At 39.8% G+C, this 26,812-nt stretch overlaps 1 protein-coding gene across 2 annotated transcripts in view; it reads left to right on the top strand.

Annotated features, from left to right (window-relative positions):
* Positions 1-26,812, top strand: part of STK38 (serine/threonine kinase 38) — a 48,989-nt gene that overhangs the window by 8,628 nt on the left and 13,549 nt on the right. For both annotated transcript variants that reach the window (XM_028508644.2, XM_028508643.2), the window contains exons 3-7: positions 14,333-14,384; positions 15,302-15,424; positions 17,137-17,220; positions 21,775-21,898; positions 24,044-24,198. In XM_028508644.2, the coding sequence (XP_028364445.1) occupies positions 14,333-14,384; positions 15,302-15,424; positions 17,137-17,220; positions 21,775-21,898; positions 24,044-24,198 (538 nt within the window). The remainder of the gene's footprint in view (positions 1-14,332; positions 14,385-15,301; positions 15,425-17,136; positions 17,221-21,774; positions 21,899-24,043; positions 24,199-26,812) is intronic.

Raw genomic sequence — 26,812 nt, 5'->3', positions numbered from 1 at the left:
GCCTTTAACATTTCATATAATAAGGGCTTGGTGATGATGAATGAACTCCTTTAACTTGACCTTATCTGAGAAGCACTTTATCTGCTCTTCCATTCTAAATGAAAACTTTGCTGGATAGAGCAATCCTGGATGTAGGTCCTTGCCTTTCATGACTTGGAATACTTCTTTCCAGCCCCTTCTTGCCTGCAAAGTCTCTTTTGAGAAATCAGCTGACAGTTTTATGGAAACTCCTTTCCCATAAGGAGACAGTGGGTAACTGTCTCCTTTTTTCTTGATGCTTTTAAGATTTCCTCATCTTTAATCTGTGTAGTATAATTATGATGTGCCTTGGTGTGTTCTTCCTTCTGTCCAAGTTCTTTGGGACTCTCTGGGCTTCCCAGACTTCCTGGAAGTCTATTTTCCTTTGCCAGATTGGGGAAGTTTTCCTTCATTATTTGTTCAAATCAATAAGTTTTCAATTTCTTGTTCTTCCTTTTCTTCTGGCACCCCTATGATTCAGATGTTGGAACGTTTAAAGATGTCCAGGAGGTTTCTAAGCCTCTCCTCATTTTTTTGAATTCTTGTTTCTTTATTCTTTTCTGGTTGAATGTTTCTTTCTTCCTTCTTGTCCAAACTGTTGATTTGAGTCCCAGTTTCCTTCCTGTCACTGTTGGTTCCCTGTACATTTTCCTTTATTTCACTTAGCATGGCCTTCATTTTTTCATCTAATTTGCGACCAAATTCAACCAATTCTGTGAGCATCCTGATTACCAGTGTTTTGAACTGTGCATCTGATAGGTTGGCTACCTCTTTGTAGCTTAGTTGTATTTTTTTCTGGAGCTTTGATCTGTTTTTCCACTCGGGCCTTTTTTTTTTTTTCCTCTGTTCACCTGTTACATAGTAAGGGGTGGAGCCTTAGGTTTTCACTAGGGTGGGGTAACCCACATGGCTGGGTTGTGATGCTGTATGTGGGAGAGGAGCCTGAGAGGGAACAATGGCGCTTGCTCTGCTCTCTGCTGGTTTTCAGTCACTAACTCTGTTTCTCACAAGCAAATTGGGCCCTTCTGGTGCTATTTCCCCAGGTGGGTGGGTTTGTGTACGTTGTAGGACCCTGTGGGTCTCGCAAGCGGACTCTCCTGTGAGGCTGGGAGTTTCTCTGCGGCCTTCTCAACCCCCACAGGTGTTTTCAATCAGTGTTTTGAGACTTTATTTCCATGCGCTCGGACCCTGGGTTGCATGGTATGGTTTGTTCCCCAGTTGTCCCTCCAGGTTCATCTGTACTTGAATGTGGGACTGCCCACTCCACAATCCTGTGTCTCACTGGTCCAGCAGCTGGTCTGCCAGCCACCACCTTGCCACAAGTCCTCTCTGCTGGCTGCTTATCTTCTCCCCTTCTACTGGTCTGGATAAACGTTTCTTCTTTAACTCCTTGGTTGTCAGACTTCCATACAGTTTGATTTTCTGTCAGTTCTGGTTGTTTTTGTTTTTAAATTGTTGCCCTTTTGGTTGTGCGAGGAGGTATAGTGTGTCTACATATACCTCCATCTTGGCCGGAAGTCCTGATGTTGAACTATTTTTATGTGCTTTTTGGCCATTTATATATTTCCCTTGTGAAAATTTAATCAAATTTTTTGACCATAGAGTTGTAGGAGTTCTTTATATGTCCTAGGTACCTGCCCTTTGTCATACATAGTTTCTCCCAGTCTGTTGCTTTTCTTTTCATTTTCCTAACGATGTTAAATGAGCAGAGGTTTTCAACTCAGGCTTCTTTTTGTCTTCTTTTATAGTTTTTGCATTCTGTGACCTTTAAGAAACCTTTGCCTATCCCAAGTCATAAAGATATTCTTCCATGTTTTCTCCTGGAGGTACTATGGATTTAGTTTTTACATTTAGTACTATGACTCATCTTGAATTAATAAGTGTGTGATATAAAATGGGGGTTGAGACTTATTTGCTTTTTATGGATATCCAGTTATTTTAATACCATTTTGTCGTATAAAAGGGTTTTTTTCCTCTCATTCGATTGTTTTTTGATATTTTTTGTCAAAATTTAAAACCATGTAAGTGTGTATCTATTTCTGGATGCTCTGTTCTATTTCATTGATCTATTTATTCCTATTCCAGTATCACACTGTCTTGATTACTGTTGTTCTGTGGTAAGTTTTGAAGTCAGGTAGTGTAGGTTCTCAACTTTGTCTTTTTTCCCCTTATTTTTCAAGCTTGCTTTGGATATTTTAAGTTCTTTATATTTCCATATAAATTTTAGAGTTTATTAATTTCTACAGAAAAGCTTGATGGAATTATGATTGTAATTGTATTGAATCCATAGATCAATTTAGGGGAGAATTGATAGCTTAACAACATTGAATCTTCAGATGCATGAATATGGTATATTTTTCCACTTTGTTAGGTCTTCTTTAATTTTTCTCAGCAATGTTTTGTAGTATTTAGTGTGGAGGTCTTATGTGTATTTGTTCATCTTTTCCTAGTATTTTGGGGGGTTTTGGTGCTGTTATAAATGGATATTTAAAATTTCATTTTCTCAGTCTTTGCTGTAGCACAGTGATTTTTTAAAATTGATTTAGACAGAGAGGAAGGGGTATGGAGAGGAGAAATAGAGAGAGAATATTGATTTATTGTTCCACTTCTTTCTTTATGCATTCATTGGTTGATTCTTGTATGTGTCCTGACCAGGGAGTGAAACTGCAACCATAGCATATCGGGATAATGCTCTGACCATTGAAGTTCCTGTCCATGGCTTTGTACCACAGCAATTTTCAACTGGTGTACCGCAGCACATTGGTGTGCTGCAAGAATTTTTAAAACATACAATTTAGTGAGGGGTATTAATCTCTTTTCCCTTAGATTTTCAAATAAAAATATGACAACAACCATCACAACAACAGCCATCTGCATTCAGATGGTGTGAATGAATCAAAATTATACCTATTATTTGTCAGGTTGGCAAAAAAATATAGTATATAGAATTTTAGTAATTAGTTTATGTGTGCCATAAAATGAAAAAAGGTTGAAAATCACTGCTGTAGCATATGGAAATATAACTGAATTTTGTATATGACCTTATGTTCTGTAACTTGCTAATATACTTATTCTAGTAGCTTATTTTGGTAGATTCCTTAGGATTTTCTATGTAAACAGTCATCATATTTAGAGAGTTTTACTTCTTTCCAATCAATATATACATCTTTCTTTTCTTGCCTTATTGCATTGGCTGGAATTTCAGGTACAGTATTCAATATTAGTAGGAAGGCATCTTTGTTTTGTTCCCAATATAAGGGGGAAGCACTCACTATTTCACTGTTCATTATTATGTTAGCTGTAGGTTTTTCAAAGATGCTTTTTATACATTGGGGAAGTTGACTTATGTTCCTGTTTGGCTGGAAGTTGTTGTTGTTTTTTTTTTAAGTCACGAGTAGGTGTTAAATATTTTCAAATGCTTTTTCTGCATCTTGGGAATGAGTATATTGTTTTTCTCCTTAATCTTTTAATATGGTGAATTACATAGACTATCTTTTTTTTAAATATATTTTATTGATTATGCTATTACAGTTGCCCCATTTCCCCCCTTCTCTCCCCTCCACCCTGTACCCCCTCTCCCACCCACATTCCCCTCCTGTAGTTCATGTCCATGTGTCATACTTATGAGTTCTTTAGCTTCTACATTTCCTGTACTATTCTTGCCCTCCCCCTATCTATTTTCAACCTACATTCTATGCTACTTATTCTCTATACCTTTTCCCCCTCTCTCCTCCTCCTCCCACCCCCCTGCTGCTAACCCTCCATGTGTCCTCCATTTCTGTGGTTCTGTTCCTGTTCTAGTTGTTTACTTAGTTTCTTTTGGTTTTGCTTTAGGTGTGGTTGTTAATAATTGTGAGCTTGCTGTCCTTTTACTATACATGTCTTTTCTTTATCTTCTTTTCTTAGATAAGTCCCTTTAGCATTTCATAAAATAAGGGCTTGGTGATGATGAACTCCTTTAACTTGACCTTATCTGAAAAGCACTTTATCTGCCCTTCCATTCTAAATGAGAGCTTTGCTGGATAGAGCAATCTGGGATGTAGGTCCTTGCCTTTCATGACTTGGAATATTTCTTTCCAGCCCCTTCTTGCCTGTAAGGTCTCTTTGGAGAAATCAGCTGACAGTCTGATGGGAACTCCTTTGTAGGTTACTGTCCCCTTATCTCTTGCTGCTTCTAGGATTCTCTCCTTCGTCTTTACCTTGGCTAATGTAATTATGATGTGCCTTGGTGTGTTTCTTCTTGGGTCCAACTTCTTTGGGGCTCTCTGAGCTTCTTGGATTTCTTGGAAGACTGTTCCCTTTGCCAGATTGGGGAAGTTCTCCTTTATTATTTGTTCAAATACGTGCTCAATTTGTTGCTTTCCCCCTTCCCCTTCTGGTACCCCTATAATTCAGATGTTGGAACCTTTAAATGTGTCTTGGATGCTTTTAAGCTTTTCCTTGTTGTTTTTAATTCTTATTTCATCATGCTTTCCTGCTTGGTTGATTCTATCTTCCTTCTGGTCCACTGTATTGTTTTGAGACTCAGATTCCTTCCTTTCACTATTGGCTCTCCTTCGTATATCTTCCTGCATCTCTTTTATGGTAACCTGCATCTTTTCATCTAATTTGCATCCAAAATCAATCAATTCCGTGAGCTTTCTGATCACCAGTGTTTTGAACTGTGCATTAAATATATTTTATTGATTATGCTATTACAGTTGCCCCATTTCCCCCCTTCTCTCCCCTCCACCCTGGCTATTAGATTGGCTATTAATTGGATAGATTGGCTATTTCTTGGTCACTCAAAAGGGAGAGCCCTGGGGGACTGATCTGTTCTGCTGGAAACATGTCTTTCCCTGTCTCTCCTTTTTTTTTCCGGTCTGGTCGCTCTTGTTATGGTGGGGGGTGGAGCCTTAGGTGTTCACCGGGGCTGGGCACCCCAGTCGCTAGATTGTGACATTATATGTGGGGGTAGGGGCGGGAGCGGGTACGGGAGGGAACAATGGCGGTAGTTCCGTTCTCCTGGGCTCAGACCCTTCTCTGGGATCCTGGGCTGCGAGCTCTGCCCTGGTCCACAATTGCTGCCTCACTGGGTCCACCAGCCTCAGCTTGCGTACTCAGGGATCACCGCTGCATTCTTGCACCCTGGATGGCTGTCGCGCTGATTTTGCACCAAGTTTTCCCCGACCTCTGTGCACCGCCGACCCGCGCCTGCCCGGCTTGTCGTCTCCTACCAGTCTGGATGAATGGGTCTACTTCAACTTCTTGGCTGTCCGACTTCCATTCAGATAAATCCTCTGTCAGTTCTGGGTGTTATTCTGTCTATAAATTATTGTTGTTCTAATCTTGGTTGTGCGAGGAGGTATGGTGCGTCCACCTATTCCTCCATCTTGCCGGAAGTTCTCACCCATTGACTATCTTTTTAAAAAAGATTTTACTTGTTTATTTTTAGAGAAAGGGGAAGGGAGGGAGAAAAGGGGGGAGTGAAACATCAGTGTGTGGTTGCCTCTAGTGCACTCCCTACTGGGGACCTGGCCTGCAACCTAGGCATGTACCCTGACTGGGCATCGAACAAGCAACACTTCGGTTCATAGGCCTGCACTTAATCCACTGAGCTACACCAGCCAGGGACATAGATGAATTTTAGAGTATTAAACTAACCTTGCATTCCTGAAGTTAAAAAAATACTCTTGCTCATAATGTATTACTCTTTTTATATGTTGCTCAATTCAGCATATTAATATTTTGATAGAGATTTTTGCATCCATGTTCTTAATGAGGATGTAAGTCATAATTTACATGGGATATATGATTTGACCTTAAATATATAGATCTGTTTGCAGATTGGCAAACATGTTGAATAGCTGGTGGTAGCTAGTTGCTGTTCACTGGGACAAGTGCTTGCCCAGTACCAGTTGTTAGGATCATGGGGAATTAAAAGATAAATTTGCATAGTATATTGCTAGCCGAGGATGATCTGAGCAGGTGTTGTTGTTACAAAGCAAATACTTATGAATCTTGAGTTACTTGTTTTAGTTGATAATAGTCAGTTGGTTTCTAATCATACTGACTCTGCCCTATGTATTACATTCCCCAGGAACAAGATGATACGTGGTTTTATTTACATTATTAATGTGTTACGTTGTGCTTTGCACTGATTGTACCCTAAAATGGGTTGAAATCAATGCTTTTTTGGGGGGGGATTCTTAAGATGGAAAGAACTTCCAAAAGCTTTTGTGGCTTTTTTCTTTAAGACCAAATTAATCAAAAGACAATGAGGAGAGAATTTTGGACATATAAGAGAGTTAGAATGTTTGTTTTTGGTAATTTTTGTTGTCCTCAAATCACCAGAATTTTTCATTTTTACAAAAGCAGCAGATACTCTCCTGGCTGGGTAGCTCAGTTGGTTGGAGTGTCCTCCAGTATGCCAAAAAAGATTTTGAGTTTGATTCTGGGTCAGGACACACACCTAGGTTGTGGGTGCGATCCTCACTCAGACGTGAGCAGGAGGCAACGGATACATGTTTCTCTCTCTCTCAAATCAATAAAAAACATATCCTCAGGTGAGGATTAAAGAAAGTAAAGAGGGCCCTGGCTGGCATAGCTCAGTGGATTGAGCACGGGCTGCGAACCAAAGTGTCGCAGGGCTCAATTTCCAGCCAGGGTACATGCCTGGGTTGCAGGCCACGGCCCCCAGCAACCTCACATTGTTGTTTCTTTCTCTCTCTCTCTCTCTTTCTCCCTCCCTTCCCTCTATAAAAATAAATAAATAAATCTTTAAAAAAAGTAAATAAATAAAATTAAAAGGCAGCAGATACTTTGAGCTTTTCAGAATCAATATTTCCTTGTTAATATTTCTCTTCCTTGTTAATCTTTTTCATTTAGTGCCCTCTTTTTTAAAAAAAGATTTTATTTTATTTTTTTTATTTTAATCATTGTTCAAATACAGTTTTCTCCCTTTTACTCCCAATCCAGTCCCCCCTCCCACCCTCCCCACTTCCCTCCCATTACCACCCTCCCCTTAGTTTATGACCATGTGTCCTTTAAGTTTGTTCCTGTGAACCCTTCCCACTGTCCCCTTAAATTCCCTCTTCTCTCCCCTCCAGTCACCGTCAGCCTGTCCTCTATTTCAGTGTCTTTGGTTATAGTTTGCTTGTTTCTTTGTTTTGTTATTTAGGTTCCTATTAAAGGTGAGATCATATGGTATTTGTCTTTCACTGACTGGCTTGTTTCGCTAAGCATAATGTTTTCCAGCTACATCCACGCTGTTGTAAAGGGTAGGAGCGCCTTCTTTCTTTCTGCTGCATAGAATTCCATTGTGTAAATGTACTATAGTTTTTTGATCCATTCATTTACTGATGGGCATCTTGGTTGCTTCCAGCATCTAGCTATTGTAAATTGTGCTGCTATGAACATTGGGATGCATAGGTTCTTTTGAATTGGTGTTTTAGTATTCTTAGGATAGAGTCCCAGCAGTGGAATTGCTGGGTCAAAAGGCAGATCCATTTTTAGTTTTCTGAGGAAGTTCCATACTGCTTTCCATAGTGGTTGTACCAGTCTGCAGTCCCACCAGCAGTGCACTAGGGTCCCCTTTTCTCCACAACCTCTCCAACACTTATTGTTTGTTGCTTTGTTTATGATGGCCATTCTGACTGGTGTGAAGTGGTATCTCATTGTGGTTTTAATTTGCATCTCTCTGATAGCTAGCGATATTGAACATCATTTCATGTGTCTTTGGATTTTCTGTATGTCCTCCTTGGAGAAGTGTCTGTTCAAGTCCTTTGCCCACTTTTTAATTGGATTCCTTGTCTTCTTAGAGTGCAGTCATGTAAGTTCTTTATATATTTTGGAGATTAAACCCTTGTCTGAGGTATCATTGGCAAATGTGTTTTCCCATACAGTTGGTTCTCTTTTTATTTTGATACTGTTTTCTTTAGCTGTGCAAAAGCTTTTAATTTTGATGAGGTCCCATTTGTTTATTCTTTCCTTTATGTCCCTTGCTCTAGAGGACACGCCAGTAAAAAAGTTTCTTCGTGAAATATTTGAGATTTTCCTACCTACGTTCTCCTCTAGGACTTTAATGGTGTCACGTTTTATATTTAAGTCTTTTATCCACCTTGAATTTATTTTTGTATATGGTGTAAGTTGGTGCTCCAGTTTCATTTTTTTGCACGTGGCTGTCCAGTTCTCCCAACACCATTTGTTGAAGAGGCTATTTTTATTCCATTTAATGTTGCTGCCTCCTTTGTCAAATATTAATTGACCATAGAGACTTGGGGTTATTTCTGGGCTCTCGGTTCTGTTCCATTGGTCTATGTGCCTGTTTTTATGCCAGTACCAGGCTGTTTTGATTACAGTGGCCTTGTAGTATAGTTTAGTGTCAGGTATTGTGATCCCTCCTACTTTACTCTTCTTTCTCAAAATTGCAGCAGCTATTCGGGGTCGTTTATAATTCCATATAAATTTTTGAAGTGTTTGTTCTATGTCTGTGAAAAAAAAAAGGTTTTATTTATTTATTTTTAGAGAGGGGGGAAGGAAGGGAGAAGGAGAGGGAGAGAAACACTCATGTGCGAGAGAGACAATAATCAGTTGTCTCTTGTGCAACCCCAACCGGGCACCTGGCCCGCAACCCAGGCGCGTGCCCTGAGCCAGAATCCAACAGGAGGGTGTTCTACCCACTAAGTGACAATAGTCTGGGCTTGGTGCCCTCTTTTTTGGACGTGAGTTGATACTTGGTTTTGGGTTTGTTGATACAATTTGATAAGATGATTATAGGTTTTATTATTCCTAGAGAGTTAAAAAATTATAAATGAAAAACAGTTATTGGCAAGATTTCCTGAAGTAGTAAGTAAACTAAAATGAAAACTGTCAGAAATGGCTATGGCTTTTTGATATGGGGGAACATCACAGACGCCTGCTAAAAACAGAATTTTAATGATGTGAGACAGTTGATAAAGAAATTGTATTATGAGTATATGGCTAATGTATGATAAGCAGTTTGAAATAATAAGTCTTGGGCTAGTAAATGTTGAGACCCGGTTATAATACAAATTTTCATTTTGTTTGTATGTTCTCATGTGATGCCTTTAAAACCTCTAGTCTTTCTCCTATGTAGATGTGACTTTTGCACTCTTGTGACTTTTGCACTCTTCTGTGTATGGGAGAGCACCAGGTTGCATCAAAAACAAAGGACTTCCTGCAACAGGAGATGAGACCAAAGCCTAGAAGTAGAAGGAAGAATAAAAATCATTTTGATACTGTTTCCTGTATAAAAGTAGAGTATGAGAACATTGGTTATTTTTATAGAAACACTGCAGTAAGCTCTACAGATGGATTGAAAAATAATTAGGCCCCCTGAGTCCAGTCCCCATCACACAGTGTTGCAGGATACTGTTGGATGCTCTCCTGTTGATGCTATTGGTGAACTGTAAGCTGAGTCCACCTGGTAGTAGGGCAAGTCATCATTATTTCATCTGTTTTGCCTTTTATAGTGGCCTCTGTGGTAACCTTCTCTAGGAATAGCACTTCTCTTCCTGTTTTCTCTCATGTGATGTAGGTTCCCAGTAGGTGTTCATAATTGTCTAGTTATTCATAAAAAATTAATGGTTTTAATAATTTATAGCAATATGAAACCAAAACTGAGGAAACTTCATTTCTTCTTACAAATATTCTGTATTGTTTCTGTTCTTCATAAATACTGTTTTGCTGGATTAAAGCCACAAAAACCTGATTTAATAGGCAGTAATGGTCTACATCTTCCCGTACTCCAAAGTCAAATAAATTTCTTACATTTTACTCTCTGAGAACCAGCATGTTCTGCTACTCCTCTTAGATGTTGTTACCCAGGTTTTCCTAACTGAGCTGATAGTGAGTTGTAATATGTGGTTATTACTAATGAGCAAGAGTCAGTTTTATTTAAGCCCCAGGGTTGGGTGAATCTAGACCTTGTAATGGTAGTCATTGACTGGATATCAGTCAAACCAAAGTAATTTGTTGAGATTTAAAAAAACATCTGCATAATCACTTTTAGGGTATTTCTTGAGAATTTTCTCAATTTGATCATGGAGATAACGACCACTGTTTATGTCTATACTGTTTTTCCTGGTTTTAAGTGCCTCATCAACAGAAATCGTCGTCTACTCTCTTGTAGACTGTATTTTAAATCTAAATTCAAAGTGAGAAGTTTTCCACAGCTTTACTGAAAGTGTGACTAAATTGGTTTCAGTAGAATACCTGCCTGGGAGTAAAGTTATCAGAATCAGCTCTTTGAACACAATCAGATTCTTTCATTAGAGGGCATACCCAGAAAAGGCCTGTCGTACAGAGAATTATCCCTGGTAATGATTTACTGGGACCAAGTTAGCAAAGGCCTTGAAAACTCTGAATCAAGCTGCGCTGGGAGTGGAGCCTAAATTAGGCTCCGAATGGTGGCTAATTAAAAGTAGTAGTCAGGAATGGGTCTGCACATTGTTACGCATTCTGAGCTCTGACCTTTTTTAAAAAAAAGTTAGCAATATGCATTTCAAAATGTTAGTACTTACAAAGCACTATTCTTAGTGGAAGTAGAATTCAGATGAGGTCCCTGCCTTCAAAAGAACTTACCTGGGGCCTTGGCCAGGTTGCTCAGTTGCTTAAGGCATCATCCTGATATGTCAAGGTGGCGGGTTTGATCCCAGGTCAGGGCACATACAAGAATCAACCAGCCCTGGCTGGTGTGGCTCAGTGGATTGAGCGGCCTGCAAACAAAAGGGTTGCTGGTTCGATTCCCAGTCAGGGCATATGCCTGGATTGCCGGCCAGGTCCCTGGTGGGGGTCATGTAAGAGGCAACCACACATTGATGTTTCTCTCTCTTCTTTTCTTCTTCCCTCCTCTTTTCTCTAAAAATAAATAAATAAAATCTTTTTTTTAAAGATTTTATTTATTTATTTTTAGAGAGGGAAGGGAGGGAGATCGAGAGAGAGAGAGAGAGAGAGAGAGAGAGAGAGAAAGGGAGAGGGAGAGAAACATCAATGTGCGGTTGCTGGGGGCCATGGCCTGCAACCCAGGCATGTGCCCTGATGGGAATCGAACCTGCGACACTTTGGTTCGCAGCCTGCGCTCAATCCACTGAGCTACGCCAGCCAGGGCTAAATAAATAAAATCTTTAAAAAATAAAAATAAAAAAGAGAATCAGCCAACAAGTACATAAATGAGTGGAACAACAAATTGAAGTTTCTCTCTCTTCCCCCTTCCCCTTTGTCTCTAAAACCAATAAATTAAAAAAAAAAACTTACATGAGTTCACACGAAAATGTGTGGAGCTCATGGAAAGCCTTGCACGTGGAAATGGCCTGTCTCTCCCCCAGGGTTACTGTCTCGAACATTGGAACTGAGTGGAAGAGTGGCCCCAGCAAAGGCGGGAGTGCCAGCTAACCTGGTGCTGTGACTAGAGATGGGCCCACTTTTCATTTTCATTATGAGCACTTTTAAATACACATGTAGATAGAAGGACTGAGGCAGTCAATCCCGATTTAGTCCTCCCTCAGATTCAGTAATTGTCAAGACTTTGCTAAATTTGTTTCATCTATTACATTTTATTTTTTCTTGCTATTGTATTTTAAAGCAAATTTCAAATATCTGTCTTTCAATCCTGTGTACTTCAGTATGGACTTCAAAAAATATGGCCGTTTTCGTATATAATCACAATGCCACCAAAAATCTAACAAAGTTTACAGTAATTCCGTGGTATCATCTCACAGAGGATGTCTCTTGTAAGCCCTATTTCAGGCTGTGCTTGCCATTTTTGGTGTCTTCAGGGCCTTTGCTGACTTGGTCCCAGTCAATCATTACCAGGGATAATTCTGTATGGTGGGGCTTTTCTGGATGTGTCCTCTAATGAAAGGTCTGATCATGTTCAAGGAGCGGATTCTCATAGCTGTACTTTCAGGCAGGTATTCTACTGAAACCAATTTAATTACACTTTCAATAAAACATGGAAAACTGCTCAATTTGAATTTAGATCTAAAATAAAGCCAGAAGGAGCTGTCTCTGTGATATGCCTTGTGTGATAGCACAGAGGACTTATAGCCCAGTCTGGGGTGATCATTCAGAAAATGTGTAGTCAGAAGGTGTGATGGTATTTGATAATCAAGGCACAAAAAGAACTAAACATGGCTGAGTTTTTATGGCTCTTGCCATTGATAGTTTGACTCTTCTTATTCTTCCCTGCTTCAACTATTTAATCACCGAAATGCAATTAATTTACACTTATGGAACTACCAATAATGTAACCTTTTCACTCCAGTATATGACCACACATAGATGCGTATCCCAAGATATTCTGGGAACTAGAAGAAGAAAAGTGAGCAGTCTAACAGTCATGTAGATGCTTGCTTCTTCCCATCGGGGTAGAGTAGGTCTATGGATTTGTAATATTTCTAACAGTATATTCATTTAAACTAAATACCATTATTGCAGTACATATTCATTGACCAAAATGAACTCATTATCTTTCCATGTTTATCTCGGTGTTTCCTGGCTTGGTCAGTGGCATCATTGTCCTTCCACACAAGAAATTCTAAGACTTCCCTCGATTCCTACTGCCAGTTGGTCGGTCATCTTTGCAGGAGCTCTGTTGATGTCATTCTGGTGTCCAGCCCTAGATCTTTACTGCACATATGAATCCTTAACGATAGCTTTAAATTTGCCTCAGTCTGTCAGTTGTTTTTCCCACCAGTCCATTAGCTCATTACTGCTGGCTGCCATTCTAAAATAGAAACTTCATCCCAATCACTTCTTTGTGCACAAGCCTCTGTACATTCTTAGTCAGCGACTCACTAAGAGCCAGGCATACACAGAAGTGCTCTGTGCCTCAGCCACACTAGACTACATGCTGTTACTTCACGGAACCTTTTTCTCCCCTGCCCTGTTCGTATTGCCCATCTTCTGGAATGCTGATAAGTGGTGGAGGGGAGATGCCAGCGTATGTGCTTTCATTTACTATACTGAATAAATAAAGGTTATGAGGAAGTTTTCATTGTTTCTTTTGGCTTTATCAAATCCATATGAAACTGTAGATCAAAAATATTCTTTAAAAAATTTCTTTTTCCTCAGCTAGTGTAGCTCAGTGGATTTGATTGAATGTGGGCCTGTGAGCCAAAGTCTCACTGGGTCGATTCCAAGTCGGGGCACATGCCTGGGTTGCCGGTCGGGTCCCTGGTGGTGTTTAAGAGGCAGCCACACATTGATGTTTTTCCCCCTCTCTTTCTGCACCTCTCTCTAAAAATAAATAAATAAAATCTTAAAAAAAATAAAACTTTTTATACCCCCTCTCCCAAGAACATTTTTTTTTCATTGTTGTGAGAGGAGGGGAGGGCAGAGGTTGGGAGAGAGGGGGAGGGAGGGAGGGAAGAGAGAGAGCGAGAGCGCTCGTGGGAGTAGGAGCGGGAATGTGTGCTTGAGAAAGAAAAAGAAACAGACTACATGCCCCAACTGGGGGATTGAACTTGCAACCTGGGTATGTGCCCTGATAGGGAATTGAACCCGCCATCTTTTGTTCTACAGGACTGTGTTCCAACCAACTGAACCACATTGACCAGGGCAAAATATTCTTTTTTTTAAAAAAGATTTTATTTATTTATTTATTTTTAGAGAGAGGGGAAGGGAGAGAGAAATTGAGGGAGAGAAACATCAATGTGCGAGAGAAACAGAGATGGGTTGCCTCTGGCATACCCCCAGCCAGGGACCTGGCCATGTGCCCTGACCAGGAATTGAACTGAAGTTTTGGTTTGCAGGATCACTGCCTAACCCGCTGAGCCATAACCAGTCAGGGCCAACAATATTTTTGAATACAGTTTCTGCAATTCAGTACTGCAAAGATTTAGAGTCCTTAAGTTTTATAGTGATACCAGTTACCTCCCTTGAATATCTAAATTCTGCCTTTTACCTTAAACAACCTTTGTTGTTTATTACTCTTTGTGGCAGGGAGGAGGAGGGTGTGAAAATAAAGGAAGTAGGTTTCAGAGAGAGGTAGAGAAACACCTTGATATGAGGTTATCAAACACCAGCTGTTTTGCGGTTTGTTAAGGAGGAAATACAGTTCTGCCAGAAAAAAAGAACTCTTCATTTCAAAATAAGATTCTTTGTTGCATTAACATCTTATACATTCTGTTTCAAAATGTAAAACTAATAGTAAAGTAGGAATCTTCAGTTGTCTTAGTAACTGTAATTGTTTTAATGAGATCTTTTAAGATTCACCTGTTTTAGTCATTAAAAGAATAATTTTTATGTTTGTATAGACTTCCCAGAAAATTATCATTCAAATGTTATTTCACGTGTCTTTATTTATTTTTAGACAAAAGAAGTTAGAAAAAGTGATGGAGGAAGAAGGCCTAAAAGATGAAGAGGTAATTAAAATCAGAATTTTTTTTTCCTTGATACTCAGCACAGCAGGTCACATCTTCTTCAGCAAATTGCTAGCCTTAGTGCACAGGGAAGGCTTTTGGCGCAGTGACAGAAACTTAGGAGGGCTAGTGTGCTTCTGGGTTTAGGTATTCATGCAGAGGGAGAAGTTAATTATCAAGCATTCAGGAGGGGAAGATTTTTCTAGTTCTATAGCTAAAATAAGTTCATTAGAATTAATTTAGAATCCTAACAAAAGGAAGAGATGAAACCAAATTAAAAAGTTAAAAAGCAATTTATAGCATACTTGCAGAATTCACTGAAAAGGCTCCACAGAAATGGGACAAATTTCTGAAATAGTTATTAAGCAAAAAGATCTCTCAAATCAGCCCTTTTCTCCAATGCCCACAGATGTGATTGGAGAAAATACAGTTAACAAGAAACTGAAAGGAACTGAAATGGCAGAGGAAATGCTTTCAAAAATAGGAATGAATCACAGAACCCAGGAAAGTGGTGAAAAAATATCCCAGATTTGTAGGGATAATAGAAAACTAGAGTGTAAAATGAACTGCAATGAGTAAAAATCCCAGAGAGAAGTTTAAAAGCACTCACTTTTATTTTCTGTAACAAAGGTTAAAGGAAAATGTTGTTGGTTGTTTATCCCTCCTTCGTTAGCAAGGTTAGACCAGAGGATCACTGAGGAAGCACCCATCTGTTGACTATGGTCTGGTTATTGTGTCTGAATGCCAGGAGGGGAGAAGTGACCTGTGAAGGTCCTTCTGTAGTGCTTTCGTGTGTGAAAAATTAAGCTTCGTCTGGGGGCTTGTTTTCCAGATGGGTCAAATCACAAATAAGATTTTGCTGCAGAATTTCAACTCCTCACCCTCCCATTCCTCTCTCCTTTTGTTTATTTAAACCTTAGAAACGACTCAGGAGATCAGCTCATGCTCGGAAGGAAACAGAGTTTCTTCGTTTGAAGAGAACAAGACTTGGATTGGAAGATTTTGAGTCCTTAAAAGTAATAGGCAGAGGAGCATTTGGTGAGGTAAAAACAAAACAGAACCCCACAGCCAAAGCTACTTACCCCGTAGAGAAATGCCACAGCACTTCAAAGCTTCTAATGTACCAAGAGCTTGTGACAGTTGATAGACCTGCATGGGGGAGGTGGGTCGAGCATGCCAGCCCCACATCCTAACCGCTCTGTCTGTCCTCTCCCCCCTCTCCGCTGTCCCAATCTCGATCATTGTGCTCTCTCTTCCAGAGATGATGTTGATGCTTTAAGTATTGATCTAGAGGGAGATTTGAAAGGTAGAAGGAAATCAGTAGTTGTTATTGATTGTGTTTTTCTGCTATAATCATGACTGTAACTCATAGGTGACTTGGAGCATGTAGTGTTGCGGTGTCACACAGCCATTGAGCATGTGGTACCAGAAGTTGGCCCAGGCTTTCTGATATTTTAAAAAAATTCAATTTATTGATTTTAGGGAGAGAGAGGAGTGGGGGAGAGAAAAACATTGATTTGTTGTTCCACTTATTTATGCATTCATTGATTGATTCTTGTATGTAATCTGACTGAGATCGAACCCTCAACCATGGCATGTTGGGATGATGCTTTAATTACCTGAGAGCTACCCGCCCAGGGCTCAGGTTTCCTGATCTTAAAGCTCTTGTTTCCCCAGTACCACTCCACCCTTTATTTCTTCATGCCCGATCGGTACAGCTCTGAAACGATGGCCCTAGGAGACAGGGTTTGTAGAAATGAGTTCTATAGGTAGTGGGAGAGAGTAGAAAGAATTTATAGCTTTGTCCCAGCTAGTCTTGCAGATACATCCTGCTTGGTCACAGGAGTGATCTGGTGGGGAGGATTTGAATGAGCCCATGCAAGGTCATTCCCTAATGGAAAGCATCCAAAGTGGTTGACTTACTGATGCAATAGTTACACTGTTTTTGTATAAAAGGATCATCATGTTATTGAAAACCCATACCTCAGGGAGAAGATAAATGTATACAAAAGCACAGGTAGAAGATTAAATTGATCCCTCAGCATTGAGAATCCCTGTTGGCCTCTTACGAGAGGGAAACAGACAGTACCCCCTCTAAATTGCTTTCTGTTCAGTGAGGAAGGGACATGGGATTCAGTCAGGAAAACAAAGGTTCAGGAAGAAGAAAACGTACATAGCTTGGGTGAGGAAGGGGAGAATGTCCATGGAATTGCCAAGAAGTTTTTTTTAAGGGGGGTTGTACAATAGACCATTAATTTTCTTTCCATCTATGTATCTATTCTCTCTTAAAAACATTGGAAAATTGACGGGAAAACTGCATAAACCCCCATTTCCCTAATTATACATTTTAGATTTTTTTCCTTCCAGACATTTTGTTCTACACATGAGCTTTTGCTATTGTTTTAAACATTGTTGTAGTCATTTACTTAGGTTTTCTGAGCTGACTGCATGACATGTGCCATGGGTTTAATGAGCCCTTAACTTAAAAAATGAGGGCTTTAAATTAGATTGTTTTGTTCAGCTTGGGAGCCAGAGCTGTTCATGTGTGGAGATATCTGAGGATGTCTCCAGCACTGACTTCCCTGGGCATAATGTATCCATGTTAATACATCAAAAAGCACTTTGTTCTGCTTTGTTATTGCTAGTTGTTTATATAAATTGTAATACTTTTTCAGTTTAAATATTCCTATAACACATGAAAGCCTTAGTTTGGCATTGTAAACTTTTAACTTGGCATTTTTTAAATAACTTTTAGGTGCGGCTTGTTCAGAAGAAAGATACAGGGCATGTGTATGCAATGAAAATACTCCGTAAAGCAGATATGCTTGAAAAAGAGCAGGTAAAACACAATTGTAGTAGGGATTTGAGTCAGCTTATGAACTTGTTGTCTCCTAAAACTGTTCTTTTTGCTTACTTGAAATGTATATTGTTATTAGTTTTCTTTAGCTCTGTCAAGTATGAATATATATATATAATATTACTTTTCTTATTCCAACGAAGAAGCAGTTACATATATTTTAAAAGTATAAATAATACCTACACGTTTTGTGCAATCCTCTTGAAGCCGAGAACCTATCAGAGAAGCGCCTGCTGTTGTGGGTCCCAGTTGGCCACAGGGCGTCCTTATGAGCCGCCTCTGAGGTAACAACTGATGTGGTAGCGCATTCCTTACTGAAGGCTGAGAGAGAGAAATTGCAGGTACACTTTGGAACTGAGGCTTAGGAATTAGAATTTGGAATTTGCAATCTAAAATGTGTCTTACTATATTTTATTTTGTTCACTGCCATCAAAGCTGGGTCTTCTGAGTAAGCTCATCATTACCTGAAAGATAACAGTCTTCCTCTTGAATGAATTTGAAAAAATATACAAACGGCAGAGCAGTGCACATTCTTCATTAATGATTAAGAACAATTTTTAAAACCTAAAAATATATATAAGTAGTTTGTGCAAAATAAATTTTAAATGTTAAACAATATATTAAAAACAAGAATGCAGACTTCCTGTAAATCTAGCTTAATTTAACTGGTTACTTAAGAACAAGTTGTAGTGAGTGATGCCCATAAATATCCTGTGAAAGATCATATGCTGCAGGAGGGCAAAGAGAGGCCCTTCCCCTCTGGAGAGACAAGGAGAGCTCTGGGTGCAGAGCCCAGGGGTTGGGGGGGGCTGGCCCCACACTCAGTCCTTTCTGCCTCTCGAGAGGAGGTATAATCACTGAGGTTTCATTTAAATTCCAGCTTCACACTGGGAATTTATATTTTCTGTCTAATTTTCATGTTACCCAGAAACTTTAGACTCCCAGGAATTTCGATTGAGAGCATCAAATACCCTGACAGTAAATCTTCAGACGTTATAGTTTATGCTAACACCAACTTATTAAAAATGCACAACAGCTCTGTTTATGTGTTATCTAAAAATTAGTATATGGTATGGGTTTAAGCACCGAAGGAGTTTTAGCTGATCTTGAAAAGGAAACTGTACAACTGTGTTGATTAGTTAGTATATTTTGTATTTCACAAGTAAGTTTTATTTTTACAAGCTATATTTCCTGTAGGTTTACCCAAGGTTCAAAATCTTTCTTTATCAAATGACCACACTCAGAATGAGATGGTAAAGAAGTACACGTCATGGCCCTCACGTACTAACCCTCGACAACCTGTGCCCGTTCCCCAGCATGGTGACTGGTGGTCCAGACATTGTGCAAAAATGTGTTCTCAAATGTGCCTCCTTCAAGATTAATTCCTAAAGCTTTTCTAAATGAAAGTAAAGGAGATATCTGTTAGGATTAGGATTTGAGTCCACCTTGCCATTGGACTCAGCTCCCTGGGTTTGATCTCAGAATGGTCCAGTGAGGGTTCTTGGCCACAGTCTCTGTGGGCCGCTGACTTGGAGAAGCGAACAGTTGCGCCAGGTGGGAGTGGAAGTAGACCAGTGCAGGTTCATCGCTTTTGGGTGCGGCTGACAAAGTTCAGGTTCAGAGCCTAACTCTTTTCAGAGCCTTTTCAGAGAAAAAGTTTTTGTTTGTTTTTATTAAACCGAGCAAGAATTAAAGCTACCCACAGAAAATTCAGGTTGTTATTTTGTCCCACAGGGTGGAAATTTTTGCCACCTGGAAAATTTTAAAGGACAAGAGACCAGCATTTAGCTAGTTTCTTCATGTTTCTCTTTCATTGAAAAAGGAGAACCTCTAATTGTGATGCTGGTCGTAGTATTAGGGTGGGACAAAAGACTGACTTGTATCTGTTTCACTAGTGCCCAGGGTAGCAACTAGCATGTAAATTCCCCACCCCATTAAATATTTATGGGACAGGGGACAGGAACTGGAACCTCTGGTGTGAGTTGTACCTACCCTTACCCTACTCTACTCCTAGATCTTTTTTTTTTTTTTTAATTTAGTTTTAGAGGGAGGGGAAAGGAGGGAGAAAGAGAGGGAGAGAAACATTTTAATTGGTAGCCTCTCAAATTCTCCTACCTGGGAACCTGGCCTGCAACCCAGACATGTACCCTTACTGGGAATGGAACTAGCAACCTTTTGGTTTGCAGACCAGTGCTCAGTCCACTGAGCCACTCCAGCCAGGGCTCTACTCCTTGATCTTGAGGACCCTAGCTGCTAATTCAGCCCCAGGAGAGAAGGACAAGGTGAGCTTGAGACTATTGCTTTCCCCTTGACAAACAGAGAATGCTGTAGTCACCAGTCTGTCCTGTAAGATGAGTGACAAATGGTAATAGTAGTGCCTCACTTTTTTTCTTGCTCCCTGCAGTAGGGACAGGCCTTAACAGGAGCCAGGGGAAACAGAGGCAGGTGAAGGCTGCCTTGTACCATATTCCTGTCTGATAATGACTTGGTCAAAGCCATGGCTGCCGTTCAGCAAGTGGCATTAGTGTTTCCCAAAAGGTTGCTACTGTATTAAACCTGAGTAAAACTGGACTTCCCATGATTCATAGCACTGTTCCTTGTCACCCTATGTTCCATTTTTCCCACCTTCATGCTGTTAGTAGAGGTGTAAAAATGTTTCTGCCATTTAAAAATTTATGGAACAATTTTAGTAGCTATTGGAAACTCAGTAAGTAAACTCAAATGCCTTCAGTCCCCTGGGAATTAGCATGAAAGAATGAGGCAGTTTAGGTATAAGACAGGAGAGGGGTAGGATTTGTATCCAAATGGAAGACTGCCTGGCTTTGCTAAAGACATTCCAATTAAAAAAAAGCATGTAGAACATTGTATCTAACCAAACAACACCTGTGGGCTGAGATGCCAAAAAGAGTGCTGGTTTGCAAACTTTGGTACATAGTTGCCTCTGAACACATCCTTAACTCAAGCCCTGTGGCATCTGTTAGGACCAAAATTTCTCTTCAAGGATTGGACTGGGCTTTATAAGTTTAGATTTTATTCAGTCCAACTTTGCATTTTGTGATACTTACATAAGAGGAGAGGGGGCTGGATTTGATAATATGCAGCACTGTTTTGATTACCATTACATATTACAAGTAGATAAGGTAAATTTTACAATAAAATGTTTTTTAATGAATTCTACCTGTTCTCCGAAACCTTTGGCAACTTGGCCTCCTTAGCTAGATATTTCAGTAAGAGTAGAAAACTGGAAATACCATAAATTTGAACCTAAAACTTCTTTTAGGTGCTCATCAATTTCAATTCAGTAAGAACTGTTTGAGTACACATTCTGTGCACAGCAGCGTACTGCGGGTCAGTTCTCTGGAACTGTCAGCGAGGACACTGGCCTTGCACATGCATTTGCACACCTGAGCCCGGACTTTTTTTTTTTTAAGATTTTATTTTTTTATTTTTAGAGAGAGGGGAAGGGAAGGAGAAAGAAAGGGAGAGAAACATCAATGTATGGTTGCTTCTTGTGCACCCCTTGTTGGGGACCTGTCCGGTAGCCCAGGCCTGTGCCCTGACTGGGAATCTAACTTTGACCCTTTCTTCGGTTCACAGGCCTGTGCTCAATTTACTGAGCTACACCAGCCAGGGCTGAACCAGGACTTTTTAGAGAGTCTCATCTTGAGATTACTTTTATCATAAAAGATTACACTGGTCCCCCCTTATCTGCAGTTACACTTTCCGTGGTTTTAGTTACCTGTGTTAAACTGTGGTCTGAAAATATTAAATGGAAAATTCTAGAAATAAACAGTTCATAACTTTTAAGCTGAGCACCGTGTTTTGAGTAGCATGGTGAAGTCATACACTATCCTGCTCCATCTGCCTGGGATACGAATCCCTTTGTCTGTTGTATCTACACTGTATACACTACCCTACTGTCAGCCACTTAGTGGCCACCTCGGTTATCAGATTGACTGATGTGGTATCGCAGTGCTTATGTTCAAGTTAAAACCATTCACATAACTTTTTTCACAGTATATTGTTATAATTGTATTTTATTATTAGTTATTGTTGTTAACCTCTTACTGTACCTAATTTATAAATTAAACTTGATCATAGGTGTGTGTATATATAGGGGAAAACACTGTATAGATAGGGTTCCCTGCTATCCTTGGTTTCCGGCTTCCAGTGGGGGTCTTGGAAAGTATCCCTCTCTGGTGAGGAGGGAGTACTGTATTGGAACACAAAGGTATGAAAAACAGTGGTGATTTTAACTAATCAGAGGTTCGATTTTTAGTGCTGTTAAAGTTGCTGTTTGTATGACAGCCATTCATTTTGCCATTTTTTAAGCCTTCCATCACTTAAGTTTTCATTACTGAATAGTGCCAAGTCAAATGTTGTCAATTTTGAGTTAGTAGGTTGGCCTAATCATAAATTAGATCTTTTGCATAATCACAGTATAATACTCAAAATAGTATTTAAATTGTTTAAACAAATCTTCGGTCTAATAAAGCAGAGCAAGTCTTGTCATTAATCAAATGCATATACCTCCAGGTTGGCCACATTCGTGCGGAGCGTGACATTCTAGTGGAGGCAGACAGTTTGTGGGTTGTGAAAATGTTCTATAGTTTTCAGGATAAGCTAAACCTCTACCTAATCATGGAGTTCCTGCCTGGAGGTAATTACTTGACGATGAAAGGTCATTTTTCCTTTTTGTTCTGTGGCTTCTTTCTCACCTCAATTAACTCTCCTTTCTAATTCGTGCTCACAAAGTTACTTTCTGTGTCTTTTTTAGGTCTGTAAGGAAGTCAGTAACCTGTCTGGTGCTGGGTGCCTTTCTACAATTCTTAGTGCCATAAAAATAACCTTCTCATTCGTTCTCATGATTTCAGATGGACATTTCTTTCTTTTTTTCTTTCTAAATGTATAAGATTAAACTAGGGACTCTGCCTGCTCTCCTGTCAGTGGGCATCATGGATAATCAGTTTCCCAAGTGACAAAATGGAAACTAACATTCTTTGCTTCAACTCTTTTGTTTCTTTTTCTATAACTTAAATTAACGAGAAGGGAATTTCTCATTACCTATACTAGTAGCCAGAATCAGTTCCTCATTTCTGAGATTTTTATGATTCATGTAACTTAGCCTGTGCATCTCCTAAGACAGCTCCAGACAAACCCAGAACAGTGCCTACCATCTCTTCTGGGAAACACAGCCTGTTTCCCAGTGAGCAGGTGAGCTGTGAGCAAACTCTGGTGGGAAAAAAAGAAAACTTTTTCTTTTTTGGTTCTATAGCAAAGCAAATATAACTGTGGCACAATATTTTGATCTTGTGACAACCTTTAGTTTAGATCTAGGGTCATCAATAATTTTTTATTAACAATTGATGAAGGTTAAAAAGAGATATAGAATGAGGGCAAACTTTTTACCATATAGATGCCGATTCTTAAACAGGAATAAGAAGCAGCTCCGTCACCAGCCCCTTGGCTTGTGTCTCCTCAGCCTTACCTGCACCAATTTCCATAGCTGCTCATGTCTCCCGGACCCTGCCCTGTGCACCTGGTGGAGCTGGCCTGCGGAGCCTTAGACCACCTGGCCTGAGCTCTCTGATCACCTGGGCAGGCAGGGAGGCCATCAACTGCCACATGGCCACCTTAGAGCTGGCCTGGGCATGCTGTCCCTGCGTCACTAGTGTGCCTCCATATTGCATGTGTGACTGCCAGGAGTGAGTAGGGATTCATATTTTTCATGTTTTGGGTCAAAAAAGAGCATTTTAATAAAAGGCTTGAATGTTTTGTTTTGTTTTGTTTTGCATAGGGGTAAAATATCCACTTTTCTCTAAGAATGTAAAAATTCCCAAGTTATAAATGAAATGAAAAATGCAGCATGCAGCATAAAACCAGTCTTCTTTCTCTTTTCCCTATTTTCTAACATAAATGGCTTTCCTGTTTTTCTTAGCTTTAAACTACATACTAGACATAATTCGCTTTTGTCTTAATTGTTGTGTTAGGATCAGAATCTTTGTTTTGCCATTTTATGTTGCTTGTATAATTAAAATTTGACTTTGCAGAAAACAAGGAAGTTACCTTTTAATTATTAAACTATTGATAATGTGTTGTAAAACTTGCATAAAGCATATCAGTGTATATTTAAATACCTGTAATAAAACACTGAAAGAAAAAGCCCCACTGATCTGGGGAGGTGTTCAGTACGTGTGCACTTCGGGGAAGCAGCTGTTGCACTTTCAGTTTAGCTTTTCAGTTTAGCTTTAGTTTTTGCTGACTAGCACTTTGCTTCCTAAATCCCACTTTTTTGTTTATGTTCTAGTTCTTTGTGAATAGAAATTGGAGAGTTTGTTTTCAGCCCCAAATGCTTACTATTGTTTGGCATTTCAGTCTCTCTCTATAACAATGGCGATACAACTTAAGTGAAAATGCCATTTGGCTCTAGGAAGTTTGCAGACATTTGTGCAAAGTTAAAAGGGAAAGTAGCTTTTATCCCTAGGTCAAAAATTTATCATAAGCAAGCTTTTTTTTTTTTTTTTAGTGTGAGAGAAATTTTCTTTTTCTGTCAAAGTAAAATGGAAATCATAGCTCAGTGGTAAGCATCAGCTAGGCTAGGCCAAAGTGCTTTGCTCTCCATGGTTATGAATTTTACCTTTTAAGTGTTGCAAAGTACTCGGCATTTCTGCCCATAGTGGCATTGTGGGTCAGTCTCTGGAACACAGCAGAGGCCTTATGTTGGCAGATGGGGAAGACATATCTGAAAATTGGCACTTACTCATGTGTTTTGTGTGTGTGGTGCTTTTTATCTTCTTGTTTCCAGGGGACATGATGACTCTACTGATGAAAAAAGACACCTTGACAGAGGAGGAGACTCAGTTTTATATAGCAGAAACAGTATTAGCCATAGACTCCATTCACCAACTTGGATTCATCCACAGAGACATCAAACCAGACAACCTTCTCCTGGACAGCAAGGTACCATGGGGTGCCGGGGTAGCAGCGTGACCGTGTGTGTTTCCCCGGTGAGCAGCCTCTGCCTGCGCTGCCTGTGGCAGTCGCAGTGGGGATGCTGTGGAGCTCTAAACTACCTTGTGTGTCTGTGTGTCTGTGTGTCTGTCTCTCTCTCTCTCCAGGTAAGTTTGCTGCTACTTCCTTTCTTTGAAAGGCTTATGGTTCTCTAATTTGATTGCATGTTCCTCTTAGATATAATGGACATTTTTAAAAATGATTAAGAGTGAAATTTATTTAGAAGGTTATTTTGTAATAAAGGCAAAGATAGTCATATTCTCTTAGCATGCAGTTCTACTGAGGTGTCACTTTTGCTGGGCAGGCTTGTCAGGTGAGGAGTCCAGCCAGGAACCAGGAAGCAAACCTTGGCACAACACCAGCAAACACAGCGCTCTTGTGTAGGTCCCAGATCTTATGCCATGTGTTTGAAGAAGAGGCCTGCTCAGCCTCTGTAATGGCCTTTTTGTATTTACCAGTAGATGTGCTAATGAGTTTAGTTGCTTGGTTCTTAAGCTCACAGCAAATTTGAAGAGAATCCTCTGTGCTGCTGGATAGTTTTTGGAAGTCTTTAACTTCTGGACCTCACTTATCTATAAAGTGAATATATTGATTCAGAGAAGTTCCAAAGTTACTTCCAGCTCTAAAATTGTAGAGTGTTATGTTCTGTTACACAGAATTGTTGTCTAGACTGAAATTTTCTTTTAAGTAGAAAAGTGTTGTGTTGGCCAAAAAGTTTGTTTCTTTTCTGTAAGATAGCTGTAGTGGCGCTTAGCTGTCTTTAACTTCATTTGAAACAATTTTGTTAGATTGTACTGTGACAGCTGTCATATCAGCGTGCATTAAAAAAAACTTATCCACCCCGGCTAGTATGGTTCAGTGGATTGAGTGCTGGCCTGCTAACCAAAAGGTTGCTGGTTTGATATCCAGTTGAGGCATATGCCTGGGATGTGGGCCAGGTCCTGGGCAGGGGTCATGCAAGAGGCAACCACAAATGGACATTTCTCACCCTCTTTTTCCCCCTAAAAAATACATAAATAAATCTAAAAACAAAACATCCAAATTGGTGAATTTGTGTAGTTGTTTTAATATTGAAGATGGAAAAAAAAAGTAACCTTTAGCATATTATGCTTTATTACTTTAAGAAAGGTAAAAATGCGACTAAAATGTAAAAAAAAGATTTGTCCAGTGTTTGCAGAAGGTGCTGTGACTGATCAAATGTGTCAAAAGTGGTTTGTGGGGGAGTCCTGGGGGGAAAGGCAGAAAACTGTACTTGAACAACAATAAAAAAATTAAGAAAAAATAAAATCTTTTAAAAAATTAAATTAAAAAAATAAACCCTTATCTAATTAAAAAAAAAAGTGGTCTGTGAAGTTTTATGCTGGAGATTTCTCAGGTAGACCAGATAGTGATCAAGTCAAGACATTGAGAACAAACAAACAAACAAAATAGCTTGGTATTTAAAATGTTAATGTATATGAAGTATTTTTCTGTGTCACTAAGTTCAGATATATTTGTAATGAGGCACTGGCTGTCCCTTGTTGGTCTTGGGTTCGTGTGCCCTGGCGCCTCAGTACTGGCTTAGTTGTCCCCTGTAGTCAGTGACCAGGTTCAGCAAACATTGAAGGCTAAGAACTTGGGAGTCAGTCTCGCTGAGGAGGAATGGGGACCCTGCTAGGTGCATATTTACTTTCTATAATATGCTAGCCCAGACTTGTAGAATAAGTCGCCCGTGTTCTCACAGGCGAGCTCAGTTGTGTATTCAGCCATATATATTGTAGAAGTGAAAATACAGAATTTTCGAGTGACTGCCGTATACTCAGAATAGCTGCAGAATTCCTTGAAAATCTAGGTTTGAATAGCATTTGCTCCAGGCACTGCTTTTTAAGACACACTCCTTTCTTAGAGGTGTCCAGGTAGAACATGTAACTATGAGAACTACAAATTAACCTCTGTTCCTCGACTTGTAGAACAAGTTATTTGCAAACCTGAAAAAAAGACAGGTTAACAGGCTCAAAGCTGTCTTTGTTTGGCAGTTTACCTTGTTGCATGCATGCAGGCGCACACACGCACACACACACAGAGTTGAACTTAATGGGATTTCTTGAAAAACAAAACAAAATAAAGCCTGACCCCTCCGAGCAGGGTTTCTGTAGCCTTGTACGCTGGGAAGTTTGTATGTTAGGGCCTGAAGGAACGTGGTGTCATGGAATGACCACGTGTGTTGAAGTCTTCGGGCTCAGACATTGGCCACAACACTTCTGTTGAATAACTCTGTGCCCTGGAGCAGTGTAGATCCCTGAGCATCAGGATTCCCTTCCCTGTTTCTGGTTTTACTCGTTTACTTAAAATTTAACCACCCTAAGAACACCTACCTCTTTCTTAAGGCTAGTTAGGAGCCTTGTCTGAATTCTCATCATTCCTACCAGGAAGATGTCATTATCCCCATTTTCCAGGTGAGATCAGAAGGTTGCAGAGGTTAGCTAATCCTGTCCTGGGGAGAAAGAGCATGTTGATTTCTGGTTTGGCCTTGCCATTTCACTAGCCAGCTTTGTCTTGACTCTCAGTCTGTGAATGTGGCTTA

Source organism: Phyllostomus discolor, chromosome 4 (genome assembly GCF_004126475.2).
Source record: "Phyllostomus discolor isolate MPI-MPIP mPhyDis1 chromosome 4, mPhyDis1.pri.v3, whole genome shotgun sequence".
In the NCBI taxonomy this organism is placed as follows: Eukaryota; Metazoa; Chordata; class Mammalia; order Chiroptera; family Phyllostomidae; genus Phyllostomus; species Phyllostomus discolor.
This window is presented reverse-complemented; position numbering and strand designations above follow the sequence as displayed.